Below are 25,202 nucleotides of genomic sequence, written 5' to 3'. Positions count from 1 at the left end.
TTTAAGATTTTTAAGATATAATTTTATTAAAAGTTTCATACTATCAATTATGAATGAAAATGAAAATAATAGGGAAACAGGGAATGGAAAGAAGGGAAAAAGAAGTGTGGTAAGGGGGGGAAGAAGAAAAACACATTAACTTCTAACTTTTTTCAATGCAATAGAATAAAAATGCAGGTCAAAAGCTTCATCTTTTTTCAGGTAATATATATAATAGTCATTTCTATAACAACAAACTTAACTAATCAGCAAATCCCAAAGACAAAATTACATTTTTTTTCCTGCCTTGAGCTCAAAAGACTAGAAGTGGTTTCCTAATAGAAATAAAACTGGATATATATATCCAGGAACTATATAGTTTTTTTTAATGATTAAAACAGTTAATGAAGCCATCTTTGCTAGCTCCATCAATTTTTCCATCCATTCTTCCATTGTGGAGATTATTAGGGAATTTTAATATTTTGCTCCTCATTATCTGCCACACCCACAGAACCAGTAGTAAAAAAACTTGGATTTTACCACTGGAATAGGTCCTTAAATTATGAGTGCCATAAGTACAACTGGTTGCATTTCACATCTCTATACATTTATTAGCTGAAAGCACAACTAAAATAGAGATTCCAGGCAAATTTTATATACTTCTCTTAACATGATATCAGAGGTCTCTTTTTAAAAGTCCTTTCTATTCTTAATAGGCTAACAATAAAGAATGAGAGTTTTCACTGCTTCAGTACGTGGACCTTAGTTTCCACAAAAGTGTGACTGGAATTGAAGAGAATATTTCAGCATTTCTGTTAGGGCCAGCTTGATGGAAATAAGCAACTCGGAGGAGCATAGATGACAATCATCTTCCTGACAGACAGAAGGTCCTGCTTTCCTTATAGGACATGTAGTTCTTTAAGAAGAGGGACCTCAGCTCAGCAGTGCCAGAGAATATTGATTTCTCTGAGGAAGTAACAGCTCCTCATCACCTTTTTTGGCCAACTGCTTACCTTGCAAACTGTTTTATGACTTGCATTTTTACTACGCTTTAGGCATATGGAGCCTGTGCGGGAAGGTGCTATTTTATGCAATGCCCTCATACTGTGGTTGGAGAGCATTTTTTAAAAAAACCACAACCACATTCTTATTTAATCAGGAATCTGCTCTGTTTGGCTCTTGACAGTTTGCTAAGTCTTTCAAGTCAACACCTCCTCTGCTTCAGAAGGGTTCTGCCCAGAGGTGGGTTTCAGCAGGTTCTGACCAATTCTGGAGAACCAGTAGTGGAAATTTTGAGTAGTTCAGAGATCCGGTAGTAAAAATTATGACTGGCCCCGCCCCCATCTATTTGCTGCCTCCCAAGTCCCAGCTGATGAGGAGGAAATGGGGATTTTGCAATAACTTTCCCCTCCCGTGCCCACCAAGCCACACCCACAGAACCGGTAGTAAAAAATGTTGAAACCCAGCACTGGTTCTGCCATTAACTTTTGCCTCTGCTTAGCTGTAAAAGGCCCACTAATTTCTATGCACACAGCCGGAAATATCTTTTCCATGAGTTCACAGGTACAAGTTGAGAGTAGAAGTACAGGTTGAGCATACAGTACCTCTTCTTCACTTCCTCTTCTTTTGCTCAGGCAAATTAGCAAGAAAATACTGTACATATGCTTATTTTAAAAAGATTGATCCAGGACTTCATTTTTTGAACAGATGAACTCAAGGAATAGCATTTCGGAGGTTCTTCGCAGGGGAGAGCAGAGGGAAACTACTAAACCATGTTCTCCTCTCTGCAGTTCCTTTACGCTGTGCTGGAATGATGAGGCAAAAGAAGAAACAGAGGGAGGATCAGCAAAACAATTATCTCCCATCTTTGCTTCAATGGAAGAACTCTGCAAGCAGAATTTCCTTCATAGGAACCCTTGATCCAAGTTTCTTTTTACATTTATCCACTGTGCTTTTATGTTGAGTTGGCTATATATTAACTGCAGGTATAAATGCACATGGAATTTAAGATGCAGAGAGAGACAGATTTTTCTGGGAGGATTGGTAGCAGGAAGATTAAAAAGAAACCTTACGTGCTAAATGTTTCTGAAATCTGGCAATAAAATAAGTTACCCCTGATTACATACATAGCTACTAATTCAAAATTATATTTAGGAATGGGATATTTATTGTGGGGGTGGCATTTTCTTCTCTTAACCCGTAATATTTTGTGATTGAGAAATAGAATTGTGCAGCAATTCTGACAACGAGCACAATATAAATATGTGCGTAGGATTAGATCGTGATAGCATGTGATATCATGAACAGTTTCGCTCCTCCCTGTTGTGTTGGCACTGTGTCATGTCTTCAGATCAGGCAGGCAGCATTCTCAAAAAAACCCAAAAACACTTTGGAATTAAGTTCACACAACAACAGCAAGCAAGCAAGCAAGCAAGCAAGAAAAGAAAGCCTTCACTGCTTGGCTAAACTTTCCCTAGAAGTGAGTGATCTCAATTTAGCCTATCTTCGGGGGGGGGGGGGAAGCATGGAGTCCAAATGGAAATGCTACATAAGTTTTCTCTATCTCTTATATACAGTTGGCCTAACACCAGATCACCTATGCTCCTTCTTCGAAGAGCACAGAGAATTGCAAGCAGAATCTCTTTGCCAACCTACAAAACGGACCACGACACAGAAATTGTGTTTGCCCAGATTGTTAATTAATAGATTCCATTAAGTTGCACAATAATGATGATGGTGATGATGGTGATGATGATTTGGATCCTACACATTAATACAGCCCCATTCCTGGGCTGTATTCTTCTATTCTGGAGCTCATCTATCTGGACATTTGAAGATGCTGTCTGGTCTGTCTGGACATTTCAGAACCCCAGCCTGATTGTTCTCCCAGATTTTCTGGATTTTCCTTCCCATTATGAACTCCAGAATCACCTTCTCTTCTCTTCTCCCTTCCCTTTTTGCCTCTGCAGCTCTACCCAGACACTTTCTGCCTTACCTTCTGGACCATTTGGCTGACGGTCTCCCGAACGGTCTCTTCCAGAGCACTCCATACAGCTGCACTTTGGTGCGGATATCCAAGGCATCAAGATCCGTCGGATCCATGGAGGGGGAAGGAGAGACCGAGTTGGATTTTGAAGTAAACATTATTAAGAGGCAGACTTTAAAAAAAAACACCTAATTCTCTGCCTCTGCTCTGCAGCTGTAGGAATCCGATTAAATGCAACGAACCAGAAAGGCGTGTAACTGCTTACTCGGGGAGAGAGGGGGAGAGAGTGAGGCTTAGCTCTGAATCAATAACTGTGCTGCCAGTGCTCGATATTTGTCTCCCTGATGCAGAGATGATGTGAGCTTCCTCGTTTCATTTCACTTCCTGATGCCCTGAACACCGAGGGAACATTCCAGACAAGCAGGGGGGGGGGAAAATCTTTTTCATGAAGTAGATGGAACCCTCAATGTAACAAGGCATAGTTTGTGTGACAATGGAGTATTCACAAAGTATAGTTGCAGGTAGAATGAAATGGCACTCATGTATTTCTTTCCTAGTTAGTTTGGTATGATGGTTAAGGTTTAGGGCTAAGAACATGAAGATCTGGGTTCAAATCCTCAATCCATTCACTGGGTAATTCTCGTGCTGAGAGGCAGTAACCAGCCCAATTTACCTTGGCAGGTTGTTGTAAAGATAAAATGGGAGGAGGATCTAAGAAGGGACCTTGAAAAAAATATGGGATGGTTATGAAATAAAGGATTCCTTTAATGAATAAGTGGGATGGGGCTAACCACCTCTGAGCTCAATGAAAATTGCATTTCTGTTCAAATGTTGAGCATGCACATATGTTTGAACATGAATCCCACTAGCCAAGTTTCCATTCAGATGTGAGATTTAAGGTTGTAGAGACTTGATTCTAATTTGTGGACCAAGATATTTTAAAAATTATTTTTAATTTTCTCTGAAGTAAAAAAAAACACACAAGAATCTATGATAAGAGCTCAGAATGATACATTCATTCACATTCAGGATTTGAAAACAAGATTCAGCTTAAACCACTCAGAGATGGTTTGAAAAGAAGATTTGATGAGAAGCTACCGTATCATGGAAGGCATTCTTTGGCAGAATGGGATGGAAACAGTCAGGCTTTCAGAGCATATTAATTTTGTGAAATTTCAGAGAGCTCCATTATTATTATTATTATTTAAAAAAAAGAAAAATGCGCCTGCACTTTTTAAAAGCAGAAATGGAGGAGATAAGGAAATGCAGCAAAAATTGTTTTATTAAAGTTTAACAATAGCATGTTCAGAAACTGTTTAAAAGGTAAGCTCTTACTAAACTGGTTATCAGTTTTTCTAGGCAGTTACAATGGCTGACTGACATAGAATTGTTTCTGCAAACAATGTATATAATAATATCCCATGATATAAATAGAAATATGTATTATACGCAATAGTTTAACCTCAAACCACAGTATGTAAAACTACTTACAATGCAAAACCATTTGACCTTTTTGTTTCAAAACAAACTGCTTAAAACAAATTCTAGCAGAGGTGTGAGACATATTCAGCAGTGCAGCAATAGCAACAGAACTGTTAAAAATCAGGCTTTCTTCCTTTCCATGCATTCCTTTTCGACCTGTGTGAAATATTGGGAACTGTCCCATACATTATGGGTTGTGGTCATGAAGGTATTTAGAGGTGTTTCTGCCTGATTACATCTCAACAAAGGATCCTGGCAGGCTTCCTGGATACTGATGGCTGTAGATGATGTTGGAAGCCACACTTCTGTTTTTGAGCATTGCAGTGTGGGAGATGTGGTTTATGGAATGGTTAACCCTTGCTTGTCTAAAATTTCAGATAGGATTACCATTTTATATTTTTTCAAAAAAGTTTCTTTAAAACATATGAGTTAGATATGAACATTAGTTTGCCCTCCAGATTTCACCTTTTTTTAAACTGAAGCTTTGGCTAATTTATGCTATTCAAAGTTTACTGGAGATCAGAAAACAAAAACAAAAATCAAACCTGTAGAATAGAATATGGAAAAAACTCAGGTTATCAAAGAAGAGATATAGGTAGTTCAGAACTATCAGGAAAATTAAAACTAAGAATGAACGGATTTTTAGTAAAGAATAACAAAGGGCTTCTTAAGATATTTCCAGAAATAAAACTAAAACAGTGTATCAGTTATTCAATGAAAATGTCAAAATGCTAATACATAACTTGCAATCACTGCAAATGAGTCCAATTTTGACTCAATCAACTGCTGCATCCTTTGATATCAACTTATAGAAAATAAATTTCAACTTATTCATTCCAAGTCAAATTGGTATATCTTGTTTTGATTATTTGCCATGACAAATTTTGAAAATCCATATATAACATATAGAAGAAAAAGATGTCCTCAAATTCCCCTTGAAAATTTTTTCTCACCCATAGGAAACTTTGTTACCTGCTCCCAATAACATTTTTAAACTGTAGTGTTATAAAATAGCAACCTAGTTTCTCCGAAATTCATTATAGTATGAATCTCTTCATTATCATTACTAGACTAGCCTATTTAACAGAAAAAAGCAAACCAAAAGCAGTTGGGCAATTAGATCCCAAATGCCTCCCAAAGTGTGCAATTGTGACCATTTTTGTTGTCAATGAATTTCATTCCAGTATTGGTCTGATAGTTATAGGTAGTAACTGTATTGTCAGACTATTCCTGCTAAATTCTCTAATAGCTCCAAATAGACTGGATCACTTACTTAGAAGAAATCTTGTCTTCTATCTACACCTGTCTGATTCAGTTGTGCAATTTCCTGTTATCTTCCTCTCCAACTCCCGTAATAGTCTTATCACCAAAATCATGGGAGCCCACTACCATAGGGCACAGATGGGGGGGGCGGAGTGCTGTACGCAATTGTTTTGTTAAGATTGTGGTCTATACTTGGAAAGGCCAACTAGAGATTGACAAAACTACCTGGTCACTTTTGCACATGTTTATTTACAAGCCTATATCTCCCACCTCTATATCTATCAGATTTTTATTTTTTTTACAGATGCCCCAAACCTGGCAGAATAGCGTTTTCATATAAAAGACTGGATAGCAAGTTCTATACACAAGATTCTATCTGTCGAAAGTTTGAGAAGCACAAGTGGCTTATGTTAAAGAAAACATACTAAAAATAATTTCTGATTAGCCTTTTTTCTATCCATCTGGATAGGTACCTGAGTAAGTTTCCAATATTTTCCAGCTCCATTTAAACAAACTTAAGTTTGGATTTTTTTAAAATTAAATAAATTTTCCTTAGAAATGTCTGGAGCTAACAGCATGTGGTACATTTGTGATCATTTATGCATTTACATGGCTGCCGAAATCAAACCAGGTGACTCTGGGTGGTGGACAAAAAAAAGCCCATCATTAATACAAAACAGCAAATTAAACATACTGAACAACGGCAGGACAAAGAGAACTGAAAACCCTTCTTACCATTGTGGACTCAATTAAACCTGATCCCAGAGCTGGGAGAAAAAGCCAGGTCTTCATTGCTTTCCTTCCTAAAGGCATGTATAGTTGGGGCCAATTTTATACCTAAGAAAAGATTCCAAATGGCAGGGTACATCAGAGAAAGCACACCTCCTGGGCCTCACAACACGACAATTTCAATGAATGGACCAAGAGTTTGCTTTCTCCTTGGGAATGTATGGGGATGGGCAAATATACCCACAGGAGTATGTCAGTTAGGATATCATCAGCACTTTGAATTGCACCTAGCCTGCAGTTTACAGAAGTTATCATGCCAGCATAATAAATATTCTTAATTAGCTGGGCTGGTGCATTATGGTCCAGTTGAAGTTTCCAATGGTCTTCAAGGATATGCAAATCTCCAATGAGTTTTGAAAATAAGAAAAGATTATTTAGGAAGTACATTTGATACTTTGGCATGTTACATTTGGATGCATTGGGGGAGGGATGACAAAGTATGCTGATTTATTATGCTTTTCACTGGGGTTCTTCTAAAATTGCTTTATCTAATTCTACTGTTTCTAGAAGTGAATAAGGGAGATAAAAATGAGATAAAGCAAACTATAAACCATTTTCCCTTGAAGAATCTACATATTGCCTTTTGGTCACCATTAAAAATGAGACAACTTATTTTAACAATGCAGCAAATAATTTTTAATATAATAAAAACATATTTAAACAGTTCACAATTAAAGTGAAAAAATTAAAAATAAGGCAGCCATCCGTGGAATGATCTCATGTGTACAAATGATTTAGAAAAGACATTAAAATTACACTTTAGTACACGGAATCAGGTATACAGCTATGACCAGGGAACACTGCCCATAAAATCATAGCTGGTTAGGGACATAACAGAAACATGTAAAAGTTCGTATCTTTTTGAAATGGATAATCTCCTTCAAATGCTGCTGCAAGGGCTTCCCATGTTCCAAGTTACCTATGGTTCATCATAAAACAGCACAGCAGTATGATTTATTGTTCAAGTTTTCCCATTCCGGTACAGCTGGATATTAAAAATTATTTTCACTTAGGATACTGGAAAATCATTTTTGAGCTTCTCTTTTCCACTGTTTCAGAAATTCCAAGACACTTCCTTTCAATTGAAGATACTGCATTTCCTTGGTATATCTGTCAAATATTGCAAACTTAAGTTTCTCCAGCATAGGCAAAAGATTGTTTTATGAATAATGGCAATTAGGTGACTGAATGTAAGGTTGCATACAGACACAATTCATAGTAAACATTTCCACTTTCAACTCAGTCTATAACTAATGTGACTTTTGGAAATGTTGGAATTTGTAAGAATGTATTAATTATGCATCTCTATTTTAGCAATCCATGGCTTTCAGGTTTACTGGGAAGTTCAGAATACAATTTGGATATGACTAGTAATAAGAATCAAAAAGAATTAGACACAAAAAGCAATGATTTTGCATTGATCTTTAAAATCTGGGCAAAGTTAAAATCCACATGCTCCAATCCATATGATTTCTGAAAACGGAGCTTCTCAATATTACAAGAGATCAAATTTCTGGAATTGTGTTACAGAATTTGTTTTATTATTTAGAAAGTCCCTTCTCAAAGCTCACCACTGCTACAATAGTAGTTAGCAATTAAATATTGGCAAAGTATTCAAGGCACATTTGCTCCCACACAGGAACAAATCAGCCCCACAAACATTCCCTGTACTGCCTTATGATGTTTATTGTGCAATAAACATCACACATTAAGCATATTCATTGCCTTGCAAATAATAATTTAGTGCTAGATACTGAGCCCAGGGTAGTGAAATAGGAAAGACAGAATTAACAGACTTGCTTTCACAAATTTGATTAGTTTAGGTAACTTCCAATTAAGTTTTGCAAGTAACAGTAAGCACTTAAAGCTGAGTCTGGTTTGAAATGGAATTCCTGAAGTTCTCTGTTACATACAACAATCAGATGATTTTTAAAAAAATATATGATTTCAATTCAAAATTATATCCCAGAATCCCTATTCTTTTTTTAAATATTTCTATATTAATGACATTTCAATCAACTTTGGTGACTTGTCATTTTGCCATTATTTCCCAACTTGCTAGTTGGAAGAATTGACATTCTTGTCATTTTCCCCAGCAATGGTAATTTGGCATTTTATTTTCAATCATTAAGTGTGCAAATGTGACAGCCACATTATCAAATAGTACATCTGGTTTTTTTTGTCCCATGTTTTGACAAATGTGTTTCTATTTTCTCTTCTAGCACAGAAGAGAATAAAAATTCTAAAACTGTAATCTTTGAAATGCTTTCTTACAGATCAAGCACAACTGGCAGATCCATTTGTGATGCACTAGGCAATTGATAGCACCATTTTATGATGCTTGATCCATACTTGCACAGACAATTTATCCCAGTTCTTGATGATATAAATGTATGTAGCTGATAAACACATCTTGGAAAGAATAGCAGTCAATAGGTCTGTTGAGTATTAGCTTAAAAAAACCCCTTTAGAAACAGTCACAAAAAACTGATATCGCCTATTGATGCACAACCAATAGTCACTCAATAAGTAGGAACTACCAGTTAAAGCATAACTATTCTGAACAACCTTAACATCCACTGTCAAGGAAACGTAAGATGTAAGCAAGGCAGGCATGGAAAAGAAGTTTCTTTAACTACTGGACTGTAAAAAGTTACTGAAGATAGGAATAGATTTATCTCATGGAATAACTAGTCCAGTAAAAACCATTTCACTAAAACACCATTTCATCTTGTTTATAAATAAAATTTTAACTATTAATGACTTTTGACAATGTGATTGAAAATTTAAAGCATATATAAAACTGTGCACCAGTAACCAACATATATTTTAACCATTTAATTTTTTTTTTAGTCAATGGCTTTGACAGGGTCTTTTTTTAATAATTACAGTTATCTTTTTGAACCACTACAATGTGTAGAATTATGTTCCGGAGGTGTATTGATACTCAGATTTAACAGACTTCAGACATTTAATTCAATACAAGCTCACAACCTGGAATGATTTTTGATAGTAATATCAGAAGGTATTACAGTTTTAGCTTTTGAGGTTGATGTCTGATGAACAGGGCTTACCTTATTCTACTTGAAAAGCAACATTTTGTAAATAAACTACCATTCATTTGAATAAACAATAATATTCCTTAGAGCTCAGAACAATCTAACCTTCTGCTGAAAGTGGCTCTCTTCCGTACTGTCTAGCCTGTTAAAATCAAGGAACAAATGTGCTTTCATAATAATTCAATGCAAGAATCCTATTGAACTTCTTTATCTAATACAAATTTTGCCTACAACTTCATCCTCACAAATATTTCTTCACCAGATGCCTCCTTCTAAGTCAGCCCATGCTATTATTAATACATGAACATTTGGAAGATGTGAACAATCTTCCCTCGTATTAGAAGGTAGCATTATAATGTCAAGAGATCAGTTTTGAATGCTGACATACAGAATACTTGGGATTATGATTTCATGATGAATTGCAAGGATCTTCCCAGATAATATCCAAGTTCCAGCTTCCCTGAGAATAGGTAGGAAGTCATAATTAAAATATCTTTAGAAAAAAGAAATTATGCAGGATTTATAACTAGCTGTCAAAGAGTACTCTCGCTCTCTCTTATATTGAGTTTTCCCAGTTTTCTTGTTGAAATGATGATCCTCTCCAACTTCTTAACATACATGGGGTAGTTAATAGGGTAAGAGAGACAGCGATAAAAAAAGCAACTGACTGCTGCTGACATCAGATTGAGGGGGGAAATGCTGGTCTTCAAAGTTTTAATGTTGGTGTCCAATAGATAAAATCAGAGGAATCAAACAACCCAGAACCAATGCAGCCACCTCCAGGCGACTGAGTCCCTTGCCTCCAGCAGATTCAGGTTTATGGCTATGTCCCATTCCACCCACTTCGGGAAGAACATGAACTGTGGCAACGTACAGGAAAGTCCCAGCAGAGAACAACATGGCAACTCCAGTGGCATTGACTTCTGATAGTGCCTGTTTACTGCTCTGTAAAATAAAAAAAAAGGCAAAATGCTGATAAAATACAAAGCTCATCCTTCTTTAAATTGTACTTCAATGGCTACTCTACTGAAATTTCAAAAACATCTTTAGAAAGCTTATAGCTTATCTCAAAGACAAACTAATATTCTGGAGATCTAAAATCCTCTACTACCAATGAAAAAATTATCCTGCTAATTTTTGTCAATGTAAAAAATCTAAATGCTGACAGATAAGTTATATAAAATCCATAATTTAGTGTTAGTAAAAAAAAAGTCAACACAAGACCAATTAATTGCATTTTGTATGCACTACTTTTACTCAAAGAATAATTCATAATCCAGCAAAAATGCTCTATTAAACGAAATACCAATATTTAAACATCTGCAATGCTGCTTTCCTGACAAACATACTGATGCACAACTGGCTGGTAAGTACGATTAACCTGGTTATTTAAAATTGTTCATGTCCCCCAGCTGTTTTACCTTGCTTAATCCCAAATAAGTCACCATTGACAAAACAGGTGCTGCTAGTGCAAAAACCAGCAAATGCTTCCTGATTCGATTCCGTTCAAGGCCAGCATGCATAAGAAATGAGACAAGCCCAAAAGCAGCAGGTGCCTACAACATAAAAGCAATAAAATATTTAATGCTCAAGTATAAAACAAGTTGTATTCCCTTTGCAAAATAGAATGTTTAGTATGACCAAATGCCAGTAGCACATTACTAAGCCCTTCCTTAAGTTTTTCTGTTGGTGGAGTATAATGTATCATTAGTATAGAACTTTCTTAATGTGAGATAGCAGAGTTGCTACTAAAACACTGTATCTAATGGGGGGGATAGCACACTTTGGATATAATAATATACTTGTTTTCCTTTTCTTTATAACACTATACACCGTACAATTGAAAAAAGTTAATACTTATTAACAAATACTTTTTAGTAAAAAAATACTAAAATGCTTATTTTAGTATTAGTATTAAAAATTAATAATACTAATACAGATTATTATGATAAAAGCATCCTGGAGAGCTAAAGAGGCTGGAGAATAGCAATCTTATTAGTTTGCCTTCAGGTAATTTTGTGATTACAAATATGCACCATGGGATATTGTGAAAATACAATTTCTATGGTAACCATTTAGTCAAATTAGAATGTAATTCTGGAAAATCAAAGAGATTGCTTGGTCCTGTTACTATATCAAGAAGTCCAAAATATAAAGTTAGTATAGTTTCAGGCCCAATAATTGTTCAGAATTAGCCACTCTCTCTTATACAAGATCTAATGAAAATTAGCTATATGTAAAGACTCTTCTAAGTACATTAAATTCAGCAGTAAGAAGCACAGCTACTTATTACAGGTCATTACTGGGCTAGCACAAAACTCCCACCTACACAGTACGTAACTGGATACTTCTACTCCTAGATGCAATCCTAAATACAAAAGCAAACGCTTTAAAAAGTGCATGGATTTTTTAAAAAAAGGTTTTGTACTTCACTGAAGTCTATGACGCCTAATCGCAAATATCATTCACTGATGAAAGAAGCATGGAAAAGTTTCATACTCAAAGCTTACCTTATGCAGCATAATTGCAACAAATACTATTAGCTGGACACTAGTCTGAGACGTAGAAGCAGCTGCACCCAACGCAACACCATCAGCTTAATGAGGAAGGAAGGCAAAACAAGGCATACAACAGTGAATCCATCCACTGATCAAAGAGTCACTGGAACTAAATTATACAAGAGTAAGTCTGTCACCTGATTCTCTTATCTTAACCTGCTCTCCCATTCCTGATGGTGGTTTTAATATTTATGTTTCGGAGTAGAACCATGGCAACAGTTTTGAATCAGGAATGGTCACATAGGCAACAGTTTTGTTTAGTTCTTTGCAACGTTGTATTAAAATATGTGCTTTTTTGCTATATTTTTGGTTCTTCTGGTCCCAGAGATCTAATCCAGTTGTATTTCCCCATTCAGGGGTGGTGCATAATTAGGAGGTCCTCCTGGATTCACAGTTTCTATTCTCTGAGCAAGAACCATATATTCATCTGGTGCACCAACTATGCCCTTTCCTGAACTGGGAGTCCTTTGTCACAGTCCTTCCTGCCTTGGCCACTTAACATAGAGCAAATTGTTTGAGTCAGTTTTGAATTAGGCTGGCCTTTTAAATCAACATTATAAAGAAATAAATTTACAACTACAAGCTTTGCTCCTTAAATTATTGGTAGATTCATTGTAAAACCTAGGTATATTAAACGTCAATTTTGCTTTACATAACTAATTGGGGATTTAAAGTTCTAAGATTCATTCTAAAAGTTGAAAAGGGAATGTACGTTTGAGGGCAGGGTCTAAAAATTCAGATATATTGCTACACTGTTTTAAAAAAATGTATAAAGTAGCAGCAGTAAATTTACTTACCATGCACTTATAGTTAAGTACAATACAGTAGCAAGAGAGAAGCAGTAATTCATATTATAATATACAAAAAATGTAAAACCACAATATTTTTTAACTTTACATTTAATGGTTTTGCAGAAACACAGTAAAAATATTTGTTTACATCTTTTTTAAAACTTTAAAAGATTTGTCTCCAAACATGATTCTAGAGGACTAACATTTTTTATTAGAAATAAAGCTCCAGAAACTTATAGACTGAATCAAATATGTATTTTCCTATTAAAAATCACTATAGCCCTGAGTTGCAGAGAATTGTCAGGCAAATATTCCTGCAGTTCAGTTTAGTCTCTTCCCTTCTCTCTTATCTCAAAGTGGACTAAACTTGGGGAAAAGAATAAAAAGAAGGTCCACAGCATTATTCCATTATTAGTTGCAGTAACTACTGGGATAATGTCATGCAATTAAAGTTTAACACTAACTCACATAACTTGACATTACCTGCATCATTTTTTTAAAGAAAAACATAACCAACCAACAAAATTAACTTACCTGCTGCATGGACCACTAGTCCCAGTGTAGTAGTAATTTTGGAATTGCCCGACCTTGCTGCTTCTGGGTCTGAAATAATAAAGAAATCTTATTCAAAAAAATATAAATAAGAGGGGAGCAGGAGCAGAAACTGAAATGAAGAAATATTAGAAAAGTTAATATTAAAACAGAAATCAATATAGGTTAAAGCAGAGGTTCCCAATCTTTTTCGCCCGCGGCTCCCCCGGAAATCCGACCTGCAACTGCGCATGCGCACCAGACGCCCCAGAAATGGTGCATCAGCGCCAGACCCAGCGGGCGCAGATATTCCGCGGCGCCCCCATGACGATAGCGCGGCTCCCTGGGGAGCCGCGGCTCACACTTTGGGAATCACTGGGTTAAAGATTAAGCATGATGGCCTTAGACTTAAACTAAAAGACTAAGTTCTAGGCATTTTATATAGGATAAAAATATAATAATTATAATATTATAGTGCATACCCAAAAATTTGGACAGCACTTCCCATTGACATTGCAAAATGCTACATGGTTTGGATCTGCACATATACTACGCTGATACATGACGACATTCCAGGTTCTTGGGAGGAACTTAATGCATAAGGCCACCAGCTAAAGAACTGGCAGCTATGACTTTACATTATTATTATTAACAGATTATAATAATGATTTTTCATCAAACTAAACGATCTCTATTACATTCTTTCTCAGTGCCTTTGAATCTTTCCTTCCATTTTTCCCTTCTTCCCATTCAAGAGGATAGAATATTCCATGAAATTGAATCATTTTGAAAGATACTGTTTAATATTTATTTATTAAATTTATATTATAAATTTAATAAATAAATAATTTATTGCCACCTTGCCATCAGGTGACTCTAGGCGGCTTTCAACAAGGTAAAAATGACAATATAAAACATTACAATATTAAAATGATCAATATTAAAATTCACAGATAGTTAAAGAAGTAGGGAATATGCAATGGGATAGAAGTAGGACCTTCTCTTAATACACTAACGCATCAGGACCCCAGGCCAATCAGCAGACCCAGATTTTAAATCCTATCTGGAAAGCCAAGAGGGAGGAGGCGGATTAACTTTGACAGGTAACCATTGTTAAGCAGTGAAAATATCAGACAGGAGCTTTGAAAGGCAGCTGTTAGATGGCACAATCAGAAAAGCATGGGCTCCAAATCACTTTTACATGGTTTAACAATGATTGGGTCTAGTTCCTGTCAAGTAGAATGTAATTATGATTTGCAGTAGGTTAGTTATGGGTTACTAAACTACTAAACTACTATACTGAAGATGGGATTATGTTCTCTGTGACATGCTTATTATATCAAAACACTGAGGCTTAGTGTGGAAGACATGCCTTCACAGGTACCTGCATAGAACCAAGCACAGTGTTTCAGTGCTCAATATTTAATGCTCAAGTATTTCTGGTTAAAATAAACACTTTCTGCCATGTACTTTGTTTTGTAGCAGAAATCTGAGGCAATACTACACTGAATTGAGCCATCACAATAATTATTTGTGCAACCAGTTAGAAGGTTTATTTACACAATAAAAAAATAATTACTCATGGGTTTAGTAAATTTCATTTAAAGCTAGAAACTCACTTGCTCATTTCCCCCCAAATCTCTACAATTTCTAAATTGGGAGTCTCCATTTAAAGTCCTTCTTGTGCAGGTAGTCCTCACTTAATGGCCATTCATTCAGTGACAATTTGAACTTATGATATTGTTGAACAATGTTATTTATGGTTGGTCCATGAAGTTATAGTTGTGAAATCACCTCTGTGGTCACAATTAAAATTTGGCAGCCTACCTGCATTTACAACCATCAACCATATGCTTCAATTCCCGGCTCCGCACCTATCTGTCCCTTCATTACTGCCCACCCTTTACTCCATTGCCCCTGCCCTCTGCCATCCTGCAATCCACTGCTCTTGCTGTCAGTTTTTACCACCTTCTTCCTCCTGCTGCTTACAAGGTGTGTCTGACCTGGCCCTTTGCAAAGCAGCTTCTGGCCACTTGAGGCCTTGTAACACTAGGACAAGCCCAGCAGAGTGCAGGATGGCCAAAAGGGCAGAGATTTGGGGGGGGGGGAGAGAGAGAAAGAGATAAATAGGCAGATAGGGGGAGTTGAAGTGGAGGTAAGAGCAGCAGGACAAGACAATGATGAAGTTCTTGACTAATGATAGCACAGTCCTAGGCACACCAGAACTACTAAATCTGTCACTGCTTAGTGATGCAATCATGTGATATTTCACCTAACTGTATCACATAGCGCTGGAAATTCCCATTTCAATGAGTTGTTAAGTGAGGACTCATCTATACTATTTTCTTTCACCATTAAGAGTGTAAACATTTGAGCAAACGTTGGGTCACGAAATCATAAGGGTGAAAACAATGTTATTTTGCTCCAAAATTCACCCCCATCTTTTTTCATATTCACAGTATCATGTACAAGAAATATTTGAATATTTCTGAATAATTGTTCTCACTTTGATTGCCCATTAGGAAATGTTTGGCTTACCATCTGCAGTGTGGACGTGAGAATTGCCAATTTGATCTACCAGCAGCATAAAGACAAAGCCAAGAACAAGAGAAACACCAATGTAAGCATGTAATCTTGAATGATCATGGTTGTGGTTATGATCATGCACTTCTGGAACATCTGCTTTCTCAGATTCAATGACCTTTTGACTCTCACTGACTGGGTGGTGTTTTGCTAAAGGAAACCAAAAAGAACAGATGAAATTAGAATTGCAGAAGGCTCAATTCCTAACAAGTTAAAAGTCAAATCAAAATATGCTTCGGGGCATTTTTAATTTTAAAAGTGACTAATTAATTTTCAAATCTTGTAATTTTTTAAAAAAATAAGATTTAAAATTGATCAGCAACAATAGTTTAATTAACATGACATCAATGTAATATAACTCTATATCTGTATGTAACATCAAAAAAACTGTTTCATCAAATAATTGAACGAAAGCAAAAATGTATATCTGCAGGCATAAGCAAGCAGACAGGAATCTGAATTCCTAAAGGCTAGTAATAAGAATTTTGGGCAAAATATCTTCAATGGGCCTCTGGCGGCTCAGCAGACTAAGTCTGTTATTAATACAGCTGCTTGCAATTACTGCAAGTTCAAGTCCCACCAGGCCCAAGGTTGACTCAGCCTTCCATCCTTTATAAGGTAGGTAAAATGAGGACCCAGATCGTTGGGGGCAATAAAAGTTGACTTTGTATATAATATACAAATGGATGAAGACTATTGCTTAACATAGTGTAAGCCGCCCTGAGTCTTCGGAGAAGGGCGGGATATAAATTCAAATAAAATAAATAAATAAATAAAATAAATAAATAAATGGAAGCCTTCTTTTTGTCATATTCACTTTCTGTTTTGGCAGAATACTTTTATGGTTCAAATCCACTATCATGTGAAAAAATACACCCCATTAATTTTTTTCCTTTTCCAACATAGATATATTTGATCTTCATTTCAATATTATTGATAAATAGGATATAACACATATCATGAACATGTACATTTTGTAGTCCATTTTGTAATTTAAATAAACAAATGCATGTGAAAACTGTAAAAACATTCCTATATTTATCATTACCTCCGTTATCTAAAATTAAGACTAGGTGCACAAGATCAGGTTCAAATAGTTAGAACATTACTACAGAGGATCTGGGAGGAACCTGTCATATTGGAATCTTAAGACATTTAGTCTGATTTGCTCTTTATTGCTGAAGTGGGTGGCATCACCTTCCCTAGATCAAAAGAGCTGTCTGATCAGAAGAGTTATCTCATAACAAAAGTTATAGATATGAATGAGTGATAGAAAGTGATTTAAAAAAATTGCCAAATACTCGACATCAATCATTCCATTGTCCAGAAAATAATCTATAAGTGGAGAAGATTTCAAACAACTGTCAACTTGCCAGGCCATCCCAGCAACTTTAACCCAGAAGAGCCACATTGCTGAAAAAAGAACCCCATGTGACCCACAAGTCTGTCTCATCACTACTAATGTTAAAGGGCATGAGTCTACCACTAGAAAGCTACACATACATTGGAAGTATGCAAGATGGAAATCTCTGCTGCCCAAAAAAACACATCAGAGCACGTTTGCTTATGAATGCCTAGACAAACACCAGGATTTCTAGAACAATGTGAGCTCAACAGCCAAGTCAAAAATAATAATAATCAAATTATTTGGCTACATTTCACCAGACGAACATTATAACAACTGTAAAGAATGCTGGTGAAAATATTACGGTTTGGGTCTGCTTCAATGACTGGGGAGATCACCATCTCAGAATCCACCATGAATTGTTCCAGAAGGTATTTAGATAACGTGAGACTATTTGTTAGAAGATTGAAGCTCCACTGAAAGTTAACCTTGCAATGTAACTCTAAACATTCCAGAAAACCCACCATGCTTTGGTGTGAAAAGAGCTATGCATGCAAAAAACCTCTTCAGATATTGCACAGCTGGAATAAAGTTGCATGGAGGAGTGGGAAAAAATTCCTCCCAGTCAATCGCGGAGAGTTATAGGAATGTTATATACAGTTATAAGAAATGTGTATTTGAGATTGTTTCTGCCAAAGAGAGGAATAGCAGGGATTAGAGTATACTTACTATATACTTCATTTATTTGGCCAAGTGTGGTTAGATATTCAAGGACTTTGTCTACAATACAGAAGCACTCAGTGTACTTGCAAAACAACAGAATACAATAATAACACTAAAGTTTACAGATAATAAAGGAGGGAGGTAAAAAATAATAAAGCAGATAAATAATAATACTGCAGCCATATCTTATGGTATAACATACACACACATTGGGAAAAAAGTAGTCACTGTTTTTGAGTCAAGTTACTTTTTCTACAGAATGAAATGGCATATCTGTTAATTTTTGTTAAATAAATGATCTGAAGTCAATTTTTATAGCTTTTTGTTCAATTAAATCATCTCTCTTTATGCCTCCAGAGATGAGGCATGCCCTTACTCCCTTGGCCTTTCGGAAAGGTATGAAACATGGCTTGCTTTGGGCTCACAGAAGAGCACACAGCCATGAGGCTGGTTAGTACCCTGAAAGTCCTCCTCCCTCCTTTTAACATTGGTTTTTAATCATCCTTGCCTCGTTTTAAATCTTATATATTTTTTTATGTTTTAATATTTTATTTTCACACTGCCCGGAGTCCATACTGTTTGAATGAAAACAAAATATTGGTATGTCCATGTATGATTAAAAAGAAAAAAGAAAAACTTCACAGTGTACTTTTTCCATGTGCAAAATTTGCATTTACCGTATATACTCGAGTATAAGCCGATCCGAATATAAGCCGAGGCACCTAATTTTACCACAAAAACTGGGAAAAACTATTGACTCGAGTATAAGCCGAGGGTGGGAAATGAGGCAGCTACTGGTCAATGTAAAAAATAAAGATAGAGCCAAGTAAAATAACATGAATATTTATTTGAACGAAAAACAATAAAAGTGCAAAAGGGGGAAGGAGGATTCCCAGCTTTAGAAAATTTAGAACTACGCCGCCTTTGGTATGACCTGAGCATAGCTCATAAAATTATCTGCTACAATGTACTTCCTATCAATGACTACTTCAGCTTCAACCACAACAATACACGAGAACACAATAGATTCAAACTTAAAAGTGAACCTCTCCAATCTAGATTGCAGAAAATGTGACTTCAGTAACAGAGTTGTTAATGCCTGGAATGTGCTACCTGACTCTGTGGTCTCTTCCCAAAATCCCCAAAGCCTTAACCAAAGACTATCTAGTATTGACCTCACCCCATTCCTAAGAGGTCTGTAAGGCGTGCATAAGAGCACCAGCGTGCCTACCGTCCCTGTCCTAATGTTCCCTTTAGTTGTATTCCTTTTATGTATTCAATTCATGCTTATATTTATATAATTATTTAATATGTATTTGACAAAATAAAATGAATGAATGAATGAATGAATAGAATAGAATAGAATAGAATTTTTATTGGCTAAGTGTGATTGGACACACAAGGAATGAATGAATGAATGAATGAGTGAGTTACTTCAACAACATTGTCTCACAGAAATTGACAATACAACTGCAAGCATGAAAATGAGTCCTCCTTTAGCTTCCAAGGGACCAGGGTGCCTCTGAAGGTCAGTGCTCTAAGCACTAAGAACCCAGCACAAATCTAAGCCTGTATGCACACCAATAGTGAAAATACCCTGCACAGTGTCTCTTGGCAGAGAAGGTTAATTTTCATAGGCGTTGGGGTGGCTCTTTTTTTTTTTTGGCAGGGCAATAAGGGTCTCTAATATCATTAAACCCAAGTGTGAGGAAAAGACAGCAGCTAAAATGTTAAGGCCAGTTGTGTGACCTTCTCCAATACAGTTGGCCTGGCTGTTTGCCAAAACTTAAAACACCCTCCCATCCCCCTCCTGCTAAAGCTTCTTTCTTAAAACAATTGTGGTCTTTGCCTTTCATTGTGCCAATCGACTTTAGAAGTCTGTGTGTGTGTGTGTGTGTGTGTGTGAGAGAGAGAGAGAGAGAGGGAGGGGGGGAGGGGGGAGGAGTGCAAAGGGGAAGGAGGATTCCCAGCTCTAAACAAAGGAAATCCCGGAATGCCAGCGAAAGGCGGTGCTCACGTTCCTCCTCCCTTGCTCAAAAGCCCCAACATGATTTTGGAACTGGATGCCATTATATACCTGCTGAGGGGATAATTTGAATAACTTGAAAGATATAAAAGCCCTAAACATATTTGTTTAAAAATCTAAAATCTATACTTAAAATAAATGAATATAAAGTAATAAAGTTCTTTAAAGTTGTAATTCACTTTGCTGCTGAAAAAGAAAAGAAGCTTAACACCTTAAATGGTATTTATTAACTGAAATATCATCAAATCAAATATATAATGAGGTATATTATAATGACCTTTGTTTTCAGAAAGAAGCATGATGGAAGTTTTTCAATAAAGGGGGAAATATAGAAAAAACTTAGTGTCATGCTCATATATCATCTTTACAGATGTTGTTAACACTATACTATGGCAGCATATGATGGTACAATGTTTCAATCAATTTCAGGATGAAAAACTCATCAATGAGGAGGAGGAGTATAATTTATTAACCTTGTATGATATCAGTTTCTCAAGGACTCTAGAAGGACCCGAGGAAGAAATCTCTGCCCCCTCCCCACTTTCCCTTTCCAACCCAGCCTTCCAAGGGGACCTTTGAGGGAGAAATCTCTGCCACCTCCCACTTTCCCTTTCCAAGGCAGCCTTCCAAGAGGACCTCTCGAAAAGAGCGAAAGCTTTCTCCTGGCCGTTTTACCACCACCACACACTCCACGCCGGCCATCCCAGGCTGGGTTAGAAACGAGGGGGAAGTTCAAGGACCACATCGGTGGCACGAGCTCAGATTGCCGGCTGGGGATGATGGGCGCTGCAGTGCGATCTCGGGAGAGACTAGGGGAAGAAAGAATGACTGTTTCCCCACACCCTAGGATTGGGGAAAACATTGACCCCCCCCTTAGTTGCGGGAGAAGGGTTGCGCTTCAAAGCGGTCGCCTCCATCCATCAATCCATCCTTCCTTCCTTACTTCCATCCATCCATCCATCCTTTTTTTTTCCCCAGCGAGCGGTGCGTGTGTGTGACATGCAAGCAAGACGTCTCACGGGGCGTGTGTGTGTGTTTGTGGTGGGGGTCTCGTCCCAGCCACCCACCCACTCGCTCCCTTTCCCTCTTCGGAGCGTGGGCTGTTCCCGTTCGCCTTGGCCTCCGTCCTCCGATCTCCTGCGCTGGGAGCGGCGGCGAGCCAGCGGCAACCGGGCACCGCGGACTTTGGCAAGGAGGAAGGTGGGAGGAAGCGGAGCTGCCGGCTGTGGGGGTTGAGGCGTGCAAGAGGAGTGGCGTGGAAAGGCCTTTTGTGTGTGTGTGCGTGTGTGTGCGCGCCTGTGTGCCCTAGGGAGGCGGAGCTGCCGGCTGTGTGGGGGTTGAGGCGTGCAAGAGGCGCGCCTCCTCCTCTTCCTCCACGCCGCTCCTCTTGCACGCCCTCAACCCCACCATCCCCACCCTCTCCAGCGTGAAGGTCACCTCCTCCCTCTTCCAGGCGGCGGCGGCGGCTCCGGCTCGGCGGGCGCCACAGCCGGCAGCTCCGCTTCCTCCCACGGTCCCAGTCCAGCGAGCGGTGGCGACATGCCGGCGCCGCTCCGCTTTCACCGTTGAAACCTCCTCCCTCTTCCAGGCGGCGGCGGCGGCGGCGGCGGCGGCGGCGGCGGCGGGCGGGGAGCCGCCAGCCTTCTCGGCCGACGCTTTCACCGTTGAAACCTCCTCCTCTTCCTCCACGCCGCTCCTCTTGCACGCCTCAACCCCCACAGCCGGCAGCTCCGCTTCCTCCCACGGTCCCAGTCCAGCGAGCGGTGGCGACATGCCGGCGCCGCTCCGCTTTCACCGCTCGCTGGACTGGGACCAGTGGGAGGAAGCGGAGCTGCCGGCTGTGGCGCCCGCCGAGCCGAGCCGCCGCCGCCTGGAAGAGGGAGGAGGAGGAAGCGGAGCTGCCGGCTGTGGGGGTTGAGGCGTGCAAGAGGAGCGGCGTGGAGGAAGAGGAGGAGGCGCGCTCTGCACGCCTCAACCCCCACAGCCGGCAGCTCCGCTTCCTCCCTAGGCACACAGGCGCGCACACACGCACACACACACAAAAAGGCCTTTCCACGCCACCTCTTGCACGCCTCAACCCCCACAGCCGGCAGCTCCGCCTCCCACCTTCCTCCTGCCAAAGTCCGCGGTGCCCGGTTGCTCGCTGGCTCGCTCTCCCAGCGCAGGAGATCGGAGGACGGAGGCCAGGCGAACGGGAACACTGCACCACCAGGGCTTCCCGCCAATGCACAGCCCGCCAAGTTTGCGCCGTCCGCCCACCAGACACGGGAATGGGGGCGGCCTGGGGCGACAAATCCATGAGACCTCGGCGGGCCCGCTCCCGTCCCTCCCATGGAGTCCGTTCGGTACCCCTCCTGTGCGGGGTTCCCGAAGACGTAGACTCGAGTATAAGCCGAGGGGACGTTTTTCAGCACAAAAAACGTGCTGAAAAACTCGGCTTATACTCGAGTATATACGGTATATTTATTTAAATTGCACAATGGTGTAATAATAATAATGTAAATGGTGAATATTGGTTATATTCATGAAGATCAAATATCTGTATGCTGAAATATGTTGAAATAGTGGAACATTCCAATGGGGTGTATTTCCTTTTCATGTAACTGTGTTTCCTGGGTGAATAACTGAACAATTACGGTACTAAATAATAAGAATTTGCTTTAAAAAGATATCCACATAATAAGAAACATGATAAGCACAGGATTTCTTGCAATAACGATGAATACTAGAAACATACTTTGAAACGACCACTATCCTTAGATATATCACATCATACATCAGCCACTAGGCACGGCTATTTTGCATGACTGCTCCACTGAGCTTGACAATCTGTTCTCAATCTTATTCGATCATCAAATATACCAACCAGAATGCTTCTATTAAACTTCCAATTTAAAATGTTATTAAAAGTGTAACAACATTCAAAACTCGCCTCCATCCATCAATCCATCCTTCCTTCCTTACTTCCATCCATCCATCCATCCTTTTTTTCCCCAGCGAGCGGTGCGTGTGTGTGACATGCAAGCAAGGCGTCTCACGGGCGTGTGTGTGTGTGTTTGTGGTGGGGTCTCGTCCCAGCCACCCACCCACTCGCTCCCTTTCCCTCTTCGGGCGTGGGCTGTTCCCGTTCGCCCTGGCCTCCGTCCTCCGATCTCCTGCGCTGGGAGCGGCGGCGAGCCAGCGGCAACCGGGCACCGCGGACTTTGGCAAGGAGGAAGGTGGGAGGAAGCGGAGCTGCCGGCTGTGGGGGTTGAGGCGTGCAAGAGGAGTGGCGTGGAAAGGCCTTTTGTGTGTGTGTGCGTGTGTGTGCGCGCCTGTGTGCCCTAGGGAGGAAGCGGAGCTGCCGGCTGTGTGGGGGTTGAGGGCGTGCAAGAGGCGCGCCTCCTCCTCTTCCTCCACGCCGCTCCTCTTGCCGCCCCTCAACCCCACCATCCCCACCCTCTCCGCGTGAAGGTCACCTCCTCCCTCTTCCAGGCGGCGGCGGCTCGGCTCCGGCTCGGCGGGCGCCACAGCCGGCAGCTCCGCTTCCTCCCACGGTCCCAGTCCAGCGAGCGGTGGCGACATGCGGCGCGCTCCGCTTTCACCGTTCGGCTGGATTGGGACCGGCAACAGGTCGCGGCGGGCGGGGAGCCGCCAGCCTTCTCGGCCGACGCTTTCACCGTTGAAACCTCCTCCCTCTTCCAGGCGGCGGCGGCTCGGCTCGGCGGGCGCCACAGCCGGCAGCTCCGCTTCCTCCCACGGTCCCAGTCCAGCGAGCGGTGGCGACATGCCGGCGCCGCTCCGCTTTCACCGCTCGCTGGACTGGGACCAGTGGGAGGCGGCGGCGGCGGCTCGGCTCGGCGGGCGCCACAGCCGGCAGCTCCGCTTCCTCCCACGGTCCCAGTCCAGCGAGCGGTGCGTGTGTGTGCGCGCCTGTGTGCCCTAGGGAGGGAAGCGGAGCTGCCGGCTGTGTGGGGGTTGAGGCGTGCAAGAGGAGCGGCGTGGAGGAAGAGGAGGAGGCGCGCTCTGCACGCCTCAACCCCCACAGCCGGCAGCTCCGCTTCCTCCCTAGGCACACAGGCGCGCACACACGCACACACACAAAAAGGCCTTTCCACGCCACCTCTTGCACGCCTCAACCCCCACAGCCGGCAGCTCCGCTTTCACCGTTGAAACCTCCTCCTCTTCCTCCACGCCGCTCCTCTTGCACGCCTCAACCCCACCATCCCCACCCTCTCCAGCGCAGGAGATCGGAGGACGGAGGCCAGGCGAACGGGAACACTGCACCACCAGGGCTTCCCGCCAATGCACAGCCCGCCAAGTTTGCGCCCGTCCGCCCACCAGACACGGGAATGGGGGCGGCCTGGGGCGACAATCCATGAGACCTCGGCGGGCCCGCTCCCGTCCCTCCCATGGAGTCCGTTCGGTACCCCTCCTGTGCGGGTTCCCGAAGGCGTGACTCGAGTATAAGCCGAGGGGACGTTTTTCAGCACAAAAAACGTGCTGAAAAACTCGGCTTATACTCGAGTATATACGGTATATTTATTTAAATTGCACAATGGTGTAATAATAATAATGTAAATGGTGAATATTGGTTATATTCATGAAGATCAAATATCTGTATGCTGAAATATGTTGAAATAGTGGAACATTCCAATGGGGTGTATTTCCTTTTTCATGTAACTGTGTTTCCTGGGTGAATAACTGAACAATTACGGTACTAAATAATAAGAATTTGCTTTTAAAAGATATCCACATAATAAGAAACATGATAAGCACAGGATTTCTTGCAATAACGATGAATACTAGAAACATACTTTGAAACGACCACTATCCTTAGATATATCACATCATACATCAGCCACTAGGCACGGCTATTTTGCATGACTGCTCCACTGAGCTTGACAATCTGTTCTCAATCTTATTCGATCATCAAATATACCAACCAGAATGCTTCTATTAAACTTCCAATTTAAAATGTTATTAAAAAGTGTAACAACATTCAAAACTGAGTGAAATGTTCAAAATATAAACAGTGGATTATGCAGACCTATTAAATTACCCAAATCTCTGCATAGCATTTGCTCATATTTTCTTTTTTCATGTGA

The 25,202-nt window shown here is 40.2% G+C and overlaps 2 protein-coding genes across 2 annotated transcripts in view; both read right to left on the bottom strand.

The window, feature by feature from the left end:
* PLEKHD1 (pleckstrin homology and coiled-coil domain containing D1) overlaps positions 1 to 3,357 on the bottom strand; it is a 39,396-nt gene extending 36,039 nt beyond the window's left edge. Inside the window, exon 1 of the mRNA XM_058161912.1 lies at positions 2,975 to 3,357. Coding sequence (XP_058017895.1) covers positions 2,975 to 3,123 — 149 coding nt within the window. The 5' untranslated portion in view covers positions 3,124 to 3,357. The remainder of the gene's footprint in view (positions 1 to 2,974) is intronic.
* An 872-nt stretch (positions 3,358 to 4,229) lies between these two features.
* SLC39A9 (solute carrier family 39 member 9) overlaps positions 4,230 to 25,202 on the bottom strand; it is a 28,338-nt gene continuing 7,365 nt past the window's right edge. The window contains exons 3-7 of the mRNA XM_058161913.1: positions 15,977 to 16,171; positions 13,442 to 13,510; positions 12,069 to 12,154; positions 10,980 to 11,114; positions 4,230 to 10,503 (exon numbers count right to left, since the gene is read on the bottom strand). Of these exons, the coding sequence (XP_058017896.1) occupies positions 10,273 to 10,503; positions 10,980 to 11,114; positions 12,069 to 12,154; positions 13,442 to 13,510; positions 15,977 to 16,171 (716 nt within the window). The 3' untranslated portion in view covers positions 4,230 to 10,272. The remainder of the gene's footprint in view (positions 10,504 to 10,979; positions 11,115 to 12,068; positions 12,155 to 13,441; positions 13,511 to 15,976; positions 16,172 to 25,202) is intronic.

The sequence above is a fragment of the Ahaetulla prasina genome, chromosome 1 (assembly GCF_028640845.1).
Source record: "Ahaetulla prasina isolate Xishuangbanna chromosome 1, ASM2864084v1, whole genome shotgun sequence".
Classification (NCBI taxonomy): Eukaryota; Metazoa; Chordata; class Lepidosauria; order Squamata; family Colubridae; genus Ahaetulla; species Ahaetulla prasina.
The sequence above is the reverse complement of the archived record's forward strand: the minus strand, read 5'-3'. Positions and strand labels throughout refer to the sequence as shown.